The sequence below is a fragment of the Sphaerodactylus townsendi genome, linkage group LG03 (genome assembly GCF_021028975.2).
Source record: "Sphaerodactylus townsendi isolate TG3544 linkage group LG03, MPM_Stown_v2.3, whole genome shotgun sequence".
NCBI classification, from domain to species: Eukaryota; Metazoa; Chordata; class Lepidosauria; order Squamata; family Sphaerodactylidae; genus Sphaerodactylus; species Sphaerodactylus townsendi.
The window spans coordinates 119,765,538-119,779,970 of NC_059427.1; the positions used below are offsets into that span (position 1 = coordinate 119,765,538).

Below are 14,433 nucleotides of genomic sequence, written 5' to 3' on the forward strand. Positions count from 1 at the left end.
AGCAGGGCAGGGAAAAGGCAACAGGGGATTGCTTCTTCCAGATCAATCCAGCAAAGGGTGGGGGCACCTTTGCCAGCCCAGCAGAGCCAAGGTAAGGGGTTTTTTTTTGGGGGGGGGTTAAATTTAAAGCCCAATCCCCAGCCTGAAAAATAGGTTTTAAATGTTTAAAAAGATTTTCTTTAAATCCCTGTGTCCTTACATAGGCTATGGGAAAAGCCAAGAAGTTAGTCAGGTTTTCTTGGTTCAGTTTATCCGAATGCACAGCCCTACTCTGCATCCAACTGTTTTTACTGGTTTAGGCTACAAGATGATGGAATCCAGGTTGTCAACGTTGTAAGTGATGTTTTAACACCTTGTGCTATCCTTCAGGGAATAATGATGTCAGACTAACACTTGGCCAGACGAAGCCAACTGACCTACGTGGAAAAGGATTAATACACTCATTTCTGAGAAGACAGAAAATTCTAACCAATTTGACTTTGAAATGGGATAGGCTCTTCCTAATCTCCAGTCTAGCAATCAGTTATGCTAAAGATGTCATGTTTAAGACATTGATCCTCCCCTGTAGGCACAGCAGCGGCAAGTACAAATTTTGGCTAACAAGCAAGGCCAGTCAAAATATGTGAACTCCTATTTCAAGCTAAAGCCGCAGAAATACCTGACGCCACCTGCCATTTTGGCACAAAGGAGCTTTGTGAACTTACTACCCTTTCAGCATGCCTCTCTTTCCTCCTCTTAGGTCTGAACTAATCCAACTGGTGGCTGTGACTCAGAAAACAGCTGAACGGTCTTACAGGGAACACATCGAGCAACAGATTCTGACATATCAGCGCAGGTCAGAAAACACCATCTGATCAGTTTCCTCCAGTTCTCAGTGCTGTGATTAAATTCCAGCACCTAACCAAAGAGGACTTAAGGCAGAAGGCAGTAAAACAGGAGAGGGCAACGTCTTGGTGGGGAATGTGGTTATTTCAGCAAAGTGAGTGATGGCTAGGCCTTTACGATTCTGTTTCTGTTCTCCACTGAAGGTGCAGACAGAAGTCAACAAGTAAGAGCATCCCTGTCTCAAGTTGTCGGTAGTTTCAGGGAACTGAGATGATAAAACTGGGTCCTTTATTTTTCATGGGTATTTTTCAGGTCTGCCAAACAGGCAATAAAACAATGTAGCATGCTTAAAAGCATCTTGTGTCTTGAGTATGTAACATGCTGAGGGAGCAGCCTATGGCCATTTCCATGCCACTGCCTGATACTGGCACATACAATATATAAAGTTCACATACGTGATATATTTTACTCTTTGTGCCTGGAGATCCACAATGCTTGCCTTCCTTCTTGTCTATTTCAGCTGGTTGAAAGTCACAGATTACATCTCAGAGCGAAACTTGCCTGTCTTCCAACCGGGAGTCAAGGTGAGAAAACCCCTGAAATTATTTAGAGAACTGGAAAGTACACCTCTCCTCCATGCCTATAAAGATTTTTGTTTACTATTTGATATTTTAGTATAATGAGGGTTAGTATATTTAAAAAAACAGTTAAAATGTTACAAAATAGGAATTTGGTTTTTATACATGAGAAAAAGTAATTGTATAGCACTTGTGTATTAGAGGGCAACTGATAACAGCTTCCTGGATCTGGAGTTCTCTGCAAAAAATATTCTGTAGCATACAAAGGGGAAGTCTTCCTTCCTGGATCTTTCTAATAAAGGTTAGATGGTTGTGTAAGTTCATCTGGATTTCGCAGGATTTGTGGGTAGAATCTTTCAATTCAGCCTATAATGGTTCTGCTGATCCACAGAACTAGAACCGTAAATGCAATTGCACAAATGTGGCTAGCAATCAAATTGACTGAATACTATCAGACTTTTACTAAACTACTAATATTTACAAAATATATAAAGAGCTCAACATGTGAATTTCGTTCAGATTCCAAAATCAACAGTTCTCTTAGATTGGTAACAAATTCCAAGAACCAGGTCTATAAATAGATACATACGGTCTGAAATGCAAAGAACATGGCAAAACAGACCAGAAAAGACTTGAGTGAGACAAACGCTGTCCCTGCTGAATGGTGAAAGTAGTTTACAAAGAGGACATTTGAGTCCCATTGAAAATACTATGAGCCTGTGAAGATTTGTTTGAAGCCAGTGACAATACCAGAAACTGGTCTGCCTGTGGATTTTCCATATTATATTAGAGACTCTATGTTACAATTAGCTGAACCAATCAGACTGTATACATCTATTTATAGACCTGGTTCTTGGAATTTGTTACCAGTCTAAGAGAACTGTTGATTTTGGAATATGAATGACGCTCATATGTTGAGCTCTGTTGTACAGTTTGTAAATATCAGTAGCTTAGTAAGAGTGTAAAAGTGTTAAGTCAATTTGACTGTGCGCCGCATTTGTGCCATTGTGTTTACTGTTCCAGATTTAGTGGCACAAACCCCCTTTCCCCTCGGCTTTTGTGTTTAATGACAGATCCACAAAGCTGGCAGACAGTGTAGTTATCTACTGTGTAGTTTGAACATCGCGGTGTCACGGGAAATGTTACCTACCATTTCCAGGAGCATTTCTGCATCTGGGACTGAACAGGAGGTTTACAGTGTGAACAGACCTTTTTGGTAAACGGGAGTGTGGCCACTCTTTGACTGATGCCCAAATTCATGCCTGCAGGTTTTGAAGGAGGCTTTCTAGGAATGTGTGGGGCTATTCAGTGATTAACATACCTCCTAAAGAAGTAGTTTTAAGAATGCTTTGATAGTCCTGAGTGGGAGGAAAATAACCAGAAGAGCTCTTCTTTTTCTTCATCCTACACAGCTCAAAGACAAGGAGAGGCAGGTGATCAAGGAACGCTTTAAGGTAACTAACTGCCTACCAGACTTCAGGCAAATGTTCTCCATTCTTTGCCATTCACATTTAGTGTTCATCATATATTTTTATTGGAAAGGGTTTCAATGATGGCCTGGAAGAACTGTGTAAAATCCAGAAGGCGTGGGCCATACCTGACACAGAGCAGAGGGACAAAATCCGGCAGGCTCAGAAAACTATTGTACAAGAGATCTACGCCGCCTTCTTAAACAGGTGATTACTGACAATCAGTTCCATTAGAAGAAGAGTTGGGTTTGTATCCCTCATTTCTCTCCTGTAAGGAGACTCAAAGGAGCTTACAAACTCCTTTCCCTTCCCCCCTCACAGCAAACACCCTGTGAGGTAGGTGGGGCTGAAAGAGCTCCAAAGAACTGTGACTAACCCAAAGTCCCCTAGCTGGCATGTGTTGGAGTGCACAAGTTAATCTAGTTCACCAGATAAGCCTCCACAGCTCAAGTGGCAGAGCAGGGATTCAAACCCGGTTCTCCAGATTAGAGTGCACCTGTTCTTAACCACTACACCACGCTGGCTCTCCAGACAGCATTCTGGCCAGCAGACCAGGGATGTCTGTCTGCTTCCCTGTGTCCCAAAGCATAACATATTCACCCAGCTGCATCTATCATTAGGTGGGTCAAGGAGCAATTTTTTGTATGTGTCTGCACAAACAATTCTGTGGTTGTGGATTAGCTTGCATCACAGTGATTTTCCAGTACTCATAATAAACAGGTTTATTTTTCTGTTCAGCCTGTCTGCATAATAGATTTCCAAGTGCTTGCAGCTCCTGGCATGGAATTGATTTTTCTGCACATTGTTCTGATAGCGAGGACGGAAGGGAAGACAGTTGTGCTATTGGAAACCACCTGAGCAAAAATGTTGTGCTTTGTCATAGGAGGGTTTTTGTTTTTATACCTTGGCAGGTATGGCAATGTGCCTTTCACCAAGAATCCTGAGAAATACATCAAATACCGAGTTGAGCAGGTGGGCGAGATGATTGAGAAACTATTTGACACGTCGGCATGATCTTCCAGCATAACCGTCCGTTTTTCCCTAAACCCTTTGCCAGCCCACTGCAAGCACTGTGGGTCACCCTTGTATTTATCACATTTATAAACTGCTAACAATACAGTTGATGGCTTCTCTGAGTTTTTCAATAATCATAGGTGAGAACAGAAATCTTTCCAGATAAGGGTTTGAGTGTGTGTGTGTGTTTTTTGAATGTTGCTGAGATACAGGTATTTTATGAAGCTATGGAATCACCTCTCTCATTCATTCATTCATTCATTCATTCATTCATTCATTCATTCATTCATTCATTCATTCATTCATTCATTCATTCATTCATTCATTCATTACATTTTTAGACGGCCCTCCTCGGAAGGCTCAGGGCACTGCACATCAAATATCAATGTCTCAGTAAAATCAGTATAAACAATAATTTAAAATCAACAACACACAATTTCCCAGCAACAGATGGCGACTTCCTCCCCCCCCCTCCCCCACCCCACCCACGGGAGGCCTAGATGGTACCAGGGTCTGATGGCTAGCCCGGCTGGCCAAAAGCCTGGCAGAACAGGTCCCTTTTACAGGCCCTGCAGAAACTCTGCAGGGCCCTGGTCTCCTTAGGGAGCCTGTTCCCTCAGGTAGGGGTCAGGGTCATGAAAGCCCTGGCCCTAGTAGAGGCCAGCCGGATCTTTTTTGGTTCAGGGATCTCCAGCAGGTACTCCTCTGAAGAACGGAGGGACCTAGCTGGGCAGTACGGGGAGACGCAGTTCTTCAGATATCTTGACAGGATTTAAATCTTTCTGCCCCCAGACTTTTAATGTGTGGCAAGCAATGTGCCATATTCTCCACTTAAAGAACTGTTCTTGGCCATTTTAATCTTATATGAGCCTGAAAGCACCACCTTCCACTGTATTAGCCTTCTTCACTTCTGTACCAAATTGCAGTTAATGGGGTGCTATTCAGGACCACACAGGGAAAAAGACAAAAGAGAACAGATAAAAGCCATCATCTTGTTTACCTCAACTTTCCATCTACTGAATAGGGAAATAAGGGATATTTGAAGAAGACAAAGAGTTTGAATGTATATCCCACTTTTCACTCCTTACAAATTCCTCCCCTTCCTCTCCCCACAACAGACCCCTTGTGAGCTAGGTGGGACTGAGAGAGTTCTGAGAGAACTGTGACTAGCCCAAGGTCACCCAGCAGGCTTCATGCATAGGAGCAGGGAAACAAATCCAGTTTGCCAGATAAACAGTCTGCTGGTCATGTGGAGGAGTGGGGAATCAAACCTGGTTCTCCAGATTAGAGTTCTCCACTCTTAACTATTTCACACCTTGGCTACTGCCAGTGGATATGTAGGATGGGAGGAGTTTCTGGGGGATAAATATTGGTCGGAAAATCGTGTAGGGATATCCTGTCCTCTCTTTATGGCTAGAAAAACTGCCCCTTCACCAACCCCATTTCATAAACAAAAGTCCTTTGTTCACATACCACTGGCTGCACAGGAGAAGCAGTCGCTTTGAAATCTTTCCCATGCAGTGGGGTTTTTCTGTATGCCCCATCCTCTCCCCCTCACCTCTGCATCTTTTTATTTACATTGGTTGTTCTCCAGCAAAGTGTCTCTATACAAGCCCCCTACCATTTTACCTGCTCACCTCTTTGTTGCCAGGCAACCTTTGTTTTGGGAAGTTAACTGATGCAGACCTCCCTCCATTAAAACAGGTAGCCCATAAGGAATAGAGAATCAGAAGGAAACAGGCCCTTTGGTTTGCCATGTAAATTGTTCTGCTCTCCTTTGCATAGCTTGGGTGGGGAGGGACAGAGAAAAGATGGCAGCAGTAGCTGGGGCAAGGGAGAGATGAGAAAGGCTGGCAAGAGTTTTCTCAATGGAACGCAAACCTTGTCAATTTCACTAAGTTCACTACCATGGCTAGATTATTAATGTGAAATTTTAAAAAAGAAAACACAAGGGGAACCTCCCCAAACCCAGGGACGTATCTGCCAGAGGGACACGGGGGGGCTGTCAATTGACCCTGGGCGCCACCCATTAGATTATATGGGGGCACAAAATCACCCCCCACACCTCTCCTATGGAGAGGCGCCCCGTCTGGTGCTCCCCGCTCCACCGGCCGGGACCACCGCTGCCCTACTCTGCTGGCTGAAGGAGCAGCCTGGCCAGGCCAGGAGCTTGCCGTGGGCCCACCAGGCGCCCCTTGGCTTGGCCCCACCAGGCTGCCCAGGACTGCTGCCGCCCTCCTCTGGCTGAAGGAGCTGGCTGCCTTAAGAGGAGAGCAGGGGGGCACTTGAGCATGTGTTGTCCCAGGAGCCATTTTCTCCCAGTACACCTCTGCCCAAACCCTTTGATCATCCTGGGTGGTAGAGCGGAAGAAACTACTGTGGTGTTGGTGGGGCAAAAATGGAGCAGAAAACCCTGAAGAAATAATTATGCAAACAGATTTCCTTTGCTTTTCCTGCAAAGGGGAAAAAGTTGCATTTTCAGAGCACTTGGAAAATGAAGGGATTCTCAGATCTGAAAGCAGGGTGAGTGCCAAAGAATGGAAAACATGTGCATAAATGAAGATCAGGCCTAGAAGGGATGTGTGTTCAAAGCAAAGGAGACTGCGGATGCATAAATGGCCAAAGAGTGAGAACAAATGTGCCTTAGAGGTAGTCTTAAAAATTGCTTCTGTTATATATTCATTTTCATTGCTGAATGGGAGGGGCCGTGACTCAGCGGCAGAGCATCTGGTTAACATGCAGGAGGTCCCAGATGTGCTTCCTGACATCTTTATTTAAAACAGTGGTTCTCAACTATCCTAGTGCCGCGACCCTTTAACACAGTTCCTCATGTTGCAGTGACCCCCAACCCTAACATTTATCCATTTTACAGATGGAGAACACTGATGCAGAGAGTCTTAGAAGGCTAATCTCTTCATGAAGTGGGTTATGGCTCTGACCCCCAAAGGGGTCAAGCAATTCACAGGTGCTGGAGGAACCGCCGATTTAAAAGAATCAGATAGTAGTTGAAGTGGAAGACCTGAAAAGCAACTGCCAGTCAGAGTAGACAATACTGCCCCTGATGGACTGCTAATCTGATTCAAAATGAGGCATCTTCATGTGTGTTAAACTTTACCAAATGCAAAGCGAGTTCTGCATCAGAGAAGAATTTCCGACATGCCCTGTCATATTAAGAACCGACTGTACTGCCTGTTGTGGCCACCGGTTCTTCTATGTCTGTTTCATTATGGGTTCTAGCTCTGAACAAACATCAAATCCTTGTATGGTTTCATCATTAGTTTGATCTCCTGTAAGTTTTGATTTTCGTGTTATGTTTTATTTTTTGCAAAAGAGATTCTTCCATTCTGGATTCAGCATTTTAGTATTATGCCAGGAGAACAATGAAAATTCCTCCAGTAACAGAGTACTCTGTCTACTATCCCTTAATGGGACAACTCAAGTTGGTTCCCATATTCATCCCCATATTCAATGTGGGTAAGTGAGGGTATACATAGCTTGCAACATATATGGACTATCCAAGCTATATAGAGAGTAGCTGTGTTGGTCTACAGTAGAAGGTTCAAGTTCAGTAACGCCTTAGAGGCTAAGAAGATTTTTGGGGTACAAGCTTCTAAGAATGAGAGCTTCCTTTATCAGATCTGGCGATGACTCTCAAAAGCTTTGACTCTCAAAAGAATATACCTGAAAAATTCTGTAAAGCTGTAAGACATAATAAAAAAAGATACACTTTGGGTTCTTTAAATGTAAGCTGTTGGTTAAATCACTCCTTGGAACAAGCTTTTGCTTTTGAAAGACTTCTTTGCAATATGGCGACTCCTGCGTGCCTAGGGATTTCAAATACAAATTGTAGATGTGTTAAAAATTTGATGTTTTCATGCTGGGGGTGGAAAGGGCTACAGGCATTTTATGTGGAATGCATTCCTGAAAACAAGTGCTTCATTTTTAAATGGTAAGCTCCCAATATAGACTAGAGAAATCAAATAGTTTTTTTGAAAATATGGATTCTGGTGCTTTATTTCATAAGCGTAAAACCTAGGTACAATTGATTCAGTGGGGGCAGTCATATTGAAGCTTTTAGTTGTAGGCTCCCCTCCCCTAAAGTTTTAGGCCTGTGTTTCAAGCACAGTCTGTGCTAGAATTGAAGCTGAGAGGATATAATGGATTGCAGCCAGCAAGAAAAAGGCAAAAACACTCCTACAGATGGCAAGAAAATAGACCTTGAATGACTTTATGCAAATACTTTTTAAAGACTGTGTAGGCCAAGATGCCTGCATCTAGCAGGATTTCAACTTATCTGTTACTTACTTTTGAACAAGACATATCAAATAGAAATAGTCACCTCATAGCCCCAGACAACAAAGACAAAACTTTACACTAGGATCAGATTTGTGTTAGAAGCACACCCTACCTTCTAGGAAAACCTTCTTGTTGAATCTCACAGACCAGTCCAATAGCTTCAAAATCTTAGCCAATCCACATGAAGAACGCAAAACTAGTTAATCACAGAAGATTTTGTGTCTCATGCTTTATTTACAGAGGCGATTTACAGGCCACCTCTTCATGGACTTGCTTGAGGCAGATAGCAAAATAAAAACAAAATAGTGAAATAGTAAAAATCTATTGATAAAATCTATCCATAAAATAGTTGATACAAGCAGCATAACCAGAAGTAAAAATACTACTAAAAAAAGATAACATAATGACGACTACAGTAGAAGCAGTTTTAAGTGGCATTAGAAAGAATGCTCTTCTTAGCTTCCCTTGCCTGAGGCTGGCTGAAACAGCCCGATTAAGAATCAGGCTGGGGTGGGGGGGGGAGTTTGAAGCTTTAGAAAAGAAATGAACAGGTGAAATTACAGTGATTAAACTTTAGAAATTCAACTGAGACACATAGGTTCCATCTCAAGAAGGATTAAGAAAGGAGCTTTAATAAAGCTGTTTTATCCTCCGTTTTGGTAAGAAGGCTGCACAGGCCTACAGTCTCACCAGCAGCATTACCCACAATCTAGATCTGGGTACCCAATGCAGCCTGCTGAAAGCAGCAACATCATCATCATCATCATCATCATCATCATCATCATCATCATCATCATCATCATCATCATCATCATCATCATAAAATGATCACCACCACAAAATGATCACCACCGCTTAACTTCAGGAAGACAGCACAGACTCTGCGCCGTGGTGGCAGCTGCTGCCAAAGCAAATCTTTTAAAAGTCTGCATGGCCAATCAGAAGCCTTGCTGGGCAAAAACCCTTCCTGGCCCCACCCATTTCCTAAAAACTCTTGGTGGGTGCCAGAAAAGTTATTGGCAGCCACCATGGTGCCCACATTTGGAAATTCCAGATTTAGATCATATAATTTTTGGAGGCACAGGAACTAATTTGGGTCCTTGAAAAAATTACTATAAAGAACTGCTAAAAGGACGGACCACCACGTTGAACATCAGTGCATTCCATAGTTGCTCCTCAGCAGGAAACGGTGCTAATTCATTACTTTCTTTGGCTGCTCTCATCATTTGACTGTCTGCTTGTTGCCCCATACCTTTGCATGTCTCCCACCTCTCCAGGGTCATAGTAGACTGTAGGCCAGGTCATACATACCTATCACTTGAATATTCAGCCACACGCTTGATGAAATGCACAACATGATACATCTCTGAAGATGCCAGCCACAGATGCAGGCAAAACGTTAGGAACAAGATCCACCAGACCACGGCCACACAGCCCGGAAAACCCACCACAACCAAATGAACTGATGGATGATTGGGTATCTGACCCGTCTTATCTTGCTGTCTTATCCATACGGCGTGACCTTATTCTAAATGGTTGCCATAGGCTTTGTGATCTCAAGAATTTCACAGCTATAAATCCTTGGAAGTCCTCAAGTCATAAATGAGACCACCTATACAAAGTTTGAAAGATCGACCCTTGTATCTGCCCTGAATTTGTCTTGTGATGGCTGAAAGCATTTGCTATCCAACCAGTATGTATGGCTCACACTCTGCATTTTTAGAGAGGAGATATTACTTGCACCTGTGTGATCAGGATACGGCCTTGGAATTGCATGCAAGCCGTATGTGATGGCAGAAGTTATTTATAGTGGGTACTAGAACTGGACTGCTGAGGAACAAAGTCAATTTTCTGCATGAATATTTAGATCCTGCTTGTCTCCCCAGTAGGGAATCAAAGCAGTTTAGAACATCGTTTCCCCCTCCTTCATTTTCATAACAACAACCCTGTGTGGTAGGTCAGGGTGAGAGTATTTGATGGACTCATGGTCACACAATGGGTTTCCATGTTAGGAATGAGGATAGAATAATCTCCCAGAATCCTAGTCCAATGTGTAGAAAATAGAAAAATATTTAATCAAATTATACCTCTAGAACAGTGGTGGCAAACCTATGGCGCTCCAGATATTCATGGACTACAATTCCCATCAGCCCCTGCCAGCATGCCATAGGTTCGCCACCACTGCTCTAGAATATAGGAAAAGTGCCTAACTTCTGTTGAGTCCAATGTGTGACTATGTTTGGTATGGATAGCATTGTTACTATCCTTGTCTGTTTTGGATGCCATCCAGATGGCCTTCTCCAGGAGGCACCTCTGATTCACATTTTCAAAAGAGCCAAAGCCCTACAAACACTAAATGAAATATATGAGCCAATCCTAAGAAGACGAAGAAGAAAAGCCTGCCCAAAGCTACCTGAACTCCTTTGAGATTTGATTGCTCTTGGTCTGTCCTGCAGTCTGCAGAGTAAAGGAGAAAGATGAACCCAGTGAATTTTCACCTTGTAAACTCCCTGGGGCTAAAAGTATTTGAGGGAAGAGAAGGTGATCTTGCAAGCGAGCTTGGATGAATAATGGCTACAAAACAGGATTTGTTTGATACATCCAGCCAAAAAGTAGGCTGTCAATTCTACTGAATGAACAGTTACAGATAAGCTGAATTCATTTAAACCATCCGAGATATGTAATACACTGTTGATACCTGAGTGCAAATTCTGCAACAGAGAAATGGTGCGCCTCTGATAAGAAGAAAATGATTAGACTTGCAAAATTCCAAATCCTCTTACTTTGCAGTAAGAGTGCTTGTTTGAGGGGGCTGACAGAGTCCTCCTCCTTTGGCCTTAAAGATAAGGAGAGGGCCCATACTTGAAGTTGTAGCTGCCCCACTTAGCTGTCCCACGGCTTGCTCCTTCCTGGCATCAAACAAATGCAGGGAACAAGGTACTAGGAAGGACACCTGGGCGAGGGAGTATTGTTTCCACTGGGGTTGGGGTTTGAACTGTGTCCTTCACTGTAACTGAGACTGTGGCCCCTTCCGCACACGCAAAATAATGCATTTTCAAACCACTTTCACAACTGTTTGCAAGTGGATTTTGCTATTCCGCACAGCTTCAAAGAGCACTGAAAGCAGTTTGAAAGTGCATTATTCTGTATGTGCGGAATGAGCCTCAGATATGGTAATATCTCTCTTTTCCTGTTTAATTTGTCTCATACAATTACATATGTACTTACATATATGCTAATTAGGCTAACCCTGCCCGGCACCCAGGGGGAGGTTGAAGACTTGGAGCCTGCAGGGGAAGCCTGGCAGAAGGCTATCTATGTCCCGACCTTGGGATGCTGAGCTTCAAAACAAATTATTTTGCACCTCTCTCTTTCACACATTCTCTGAGAAAATGGGGGGGGGGGAATCAAGGGGTAGCGAGGCGAATAAATGCAACTGTAGAAGCCAGGTTCCGTAGTGATTGATGCCAACTCAATAAACACTACTGTATCTACTTCTGGAGTCTGTTTATTGACTACTGGTCCAAGACCTAACACCCCCTCCTACTGGCATCACTTTAGAACCGCTTCTTGTTGCCATACCTGGCTTTGCAGAGTAGGAGCACCTTGGATGCCTAACTGCGAAAGAGATTTACATGAGCCAGAGCTTTACTTGGATCAGGATTTTATAATCCCAAATGCTTTGCTAGTCACCATACTTGTGTTTCTCTGTTTTCCATTCATGCTTACCAATCATCCTATTTTTTTTAATCTTCTGAATGACTGTCACTCTCATTTTTGGTAGCTGCTGCCCCTACACATTCAGTTGGAGATCACTGTTATCTGCAACCAGTTTTGTCACCAAACTTGTCTCAGTTGTGCTAAAAGAAACAACAACGCCAGGAGGCCAGTGTAATAATGATCTGGGGGTTGGGAGGAAATCGGCCGCACTGTTGACAGTTTTTGGAATCTCTGTTTAACAATTGGTTTTAAATGTTTGAGAGGTTGTGTTGTTCTATAGCTTTAGAAGGATGTGCTGCAGAGTCAATGTGTGCATACTTTAATTTGAAATTCAGCACCTTCAACTGACATTATTGTCCGTTCTGCAAGAAGGGAACTATGGCCTTTGATCAAAGCAATCTGCAGTTTTGTATTTCACTCATACTATTTTCTTTGCATCTCCAGGGGTTTGAGTTAATGTGATCCACTAAACCTTAATATCTGTTTGATCTTCCTGAAAAATAGCATCGGGTTTCATTATCACCTCATGTGCTTTATATTCTGTTGTAAAGGGGGATTTGGGGGGGTGGGGTGGCGGCAATTGTAGAGTTCTTTCCAACAACTGTTCTCATATTGTGAGTCAGGGCTTAATTAAGAACAAAGTATAGCATGAAGACAGAGGAGAGGAAGAAAATGAATCACTTTTCAAGGTTAATTTTATATTATACACAAAATATAAGCCACTACAATGAATTAAAAGGAAGCAATAGAATCAAAGTATAATGCTTTCATTGGGGGAATGAATTGAAGAAGAGGAGAAAGAGAAGTACCAAAAAGTGTTAGAACTATTGAATTTGGTAATCCACAGATGCAAAGACTGAAGATCTTTCTGTCTCCTCCCTATCAAGCCTTTCTGGCACCAGGAAAGTTTATTCCTTTGTTATAAGACTCTTAGGTGGACTAATAGCTGCAGAGTGTGTATGTGTGTGAGAGAGAAATCGTTCCCTTTCTTCTCTTGTCAGTAGATCTCTGTTGAAGCAAGAAACAGCAATTTCATCCCCCTCCCCCCTACAGCCTCCTGACCTACTGGGTTATTAGTCCTCACAGGATTTGCAGTCCTGGTAATTAACTTTCTGTGGATCAAGAAGTACTGCTGAGGGAATGTGGGAAGAATCCACATCCATCAGCACCTTCCACTGACCAATCACTGGATCCAGCCCACTATTTGAAAGGAGAAACTGAGGGACTGAACAAGAGAGAATCAAGAGTGAAATAATGAAACTTTGGAGGTGTTTGAAGGTGAATTGTTTCCTAATGCAGCTGCACCTGCAAGGCCACAGGGTCTGTATCGTAAACCCTCATAAGAACATAAGAACACAAGAACATAAGAACAAGCCAGCTGGATCAGACCAAAGTCCATCTAGTCCAGCTCTCTGCTACTCGCAGTGGCCCACCAGGTGCCTTTGGGAGCTCACATGTAGGATGTGAACGCAATGGCCTGCTGCGGCTGTTGCTCCCGAGCACCTGGTCTGTTAAGGCATTTGCAATCTCAGATCAAAGAGGATCAAGATTGGTAGCCATAAATCGACTTCTCCTCCATAAATCTGTCCAAGCCCCTTTTAAAGCTATCCAGGTTAGTGGCCATCACCACCTCCTGCAGCATATTCCAAACACCAATCACACGCTATGGAAGTGAAGTGTTTCCTTTTATTGATCCTAATTCTTCCCCAGTATTTTCAACGAATGCCCCCCCCCCTGGTTCCTGAAGTATTGTGAGAAAGAGAGAAAAATACTCTCTGTCAACATTTTCTACCCCATGCATAATTTTGTAGACTTCCCAATCATATCCCCCTCAGCCTCCTCTCTCCAAACTAAAGAGAGTCCCAAGCGCTGCAGCCTTCTCCTCATAGGAAGAAGGTGCTCCAGTCCCTCAATCATCCTCTCTGGTTGCCCTTCTCTGCACTTTTTCTATCTCCTCAATATCGCTTTTTGAGATGCAGCTGACCATTGTGAACTGGACACAGTACTCCGAAGTGCGGCTTGCCACCTACTGCTTTATATAAGGGCATGACAATCTTTGCAGTTTTATTATCAATTCCTTTTCTAATGATCCCCAGCATAGAAGTTTGCCTTTTTTCACAGCTGCCCATGCATTGAGTTGACATTCCCCATGCTGAACTATCAACTAAGACGCTTCTAAATCCCTTTCCTGGTCTGTGACTGATAGTTAACTGACCCCTGTAGCGTGTTATGTGAAGTTTGGATTTTTTTGCCCCTATGTGCATCACTTTACATTTTGCTACATTTGAACTGCATTTGCCATGGCCTTCTGGAGCCCACTCACCTAATTTATCAAGGTCCGCTTTGATGCTCTTCGCAATCCTTTGTGGTTCTCACCACCCTACATAATTTGGTTATCATCTGCAAACTTGGGCCACCTCACGCTTACCCACCCCTACTTCCAGGTCATTTATGAATAGGTTCAGCGAGCACTGGTCCCAAAAGCGGATCCCTTGGGACACCACTCCTGACATCTCTCCATTGTGAGAACT

At 43.2% G+C, this 14,433-nt stretch overlaps 1 protein-coding gene across 1 annotated transcript in view; it reads left to right on the forward strand.

The window, feature by feature from the left end:
- The window catches only part of EXOC7 (exocyst complex component 7), a 57,392-nt gene extending 53,401 nt beyond the window's left edge, over positions 1-3,991 (forward strand). Inside the window, exons 16-20 of the mRNA XM_048487406.1 lie at positions 740-835; positions 1,346-1,409; positions 2,816-2,857; positions 2,946-3,079; positions 3,784-3,991. Coding sequence (XP_048343363.1) covers positions 740-835; positions 1,346-1,409; positions 2,816-2,857; positions 2,946-3,079; positions 3,784-3,886 — 439 coding nt within the window. The 3' untranslated portion in view covers positions 3,887-3,991. The remainder of the gene's footprint in view (positions 1-739; positions 836-1,345; positions 1,410-2,815; positions 2,858-2,945; positions 3,080-3,783) is intronic.
- Positions 3,992-14,433: the final 10,442 nt, after the last annotated feature.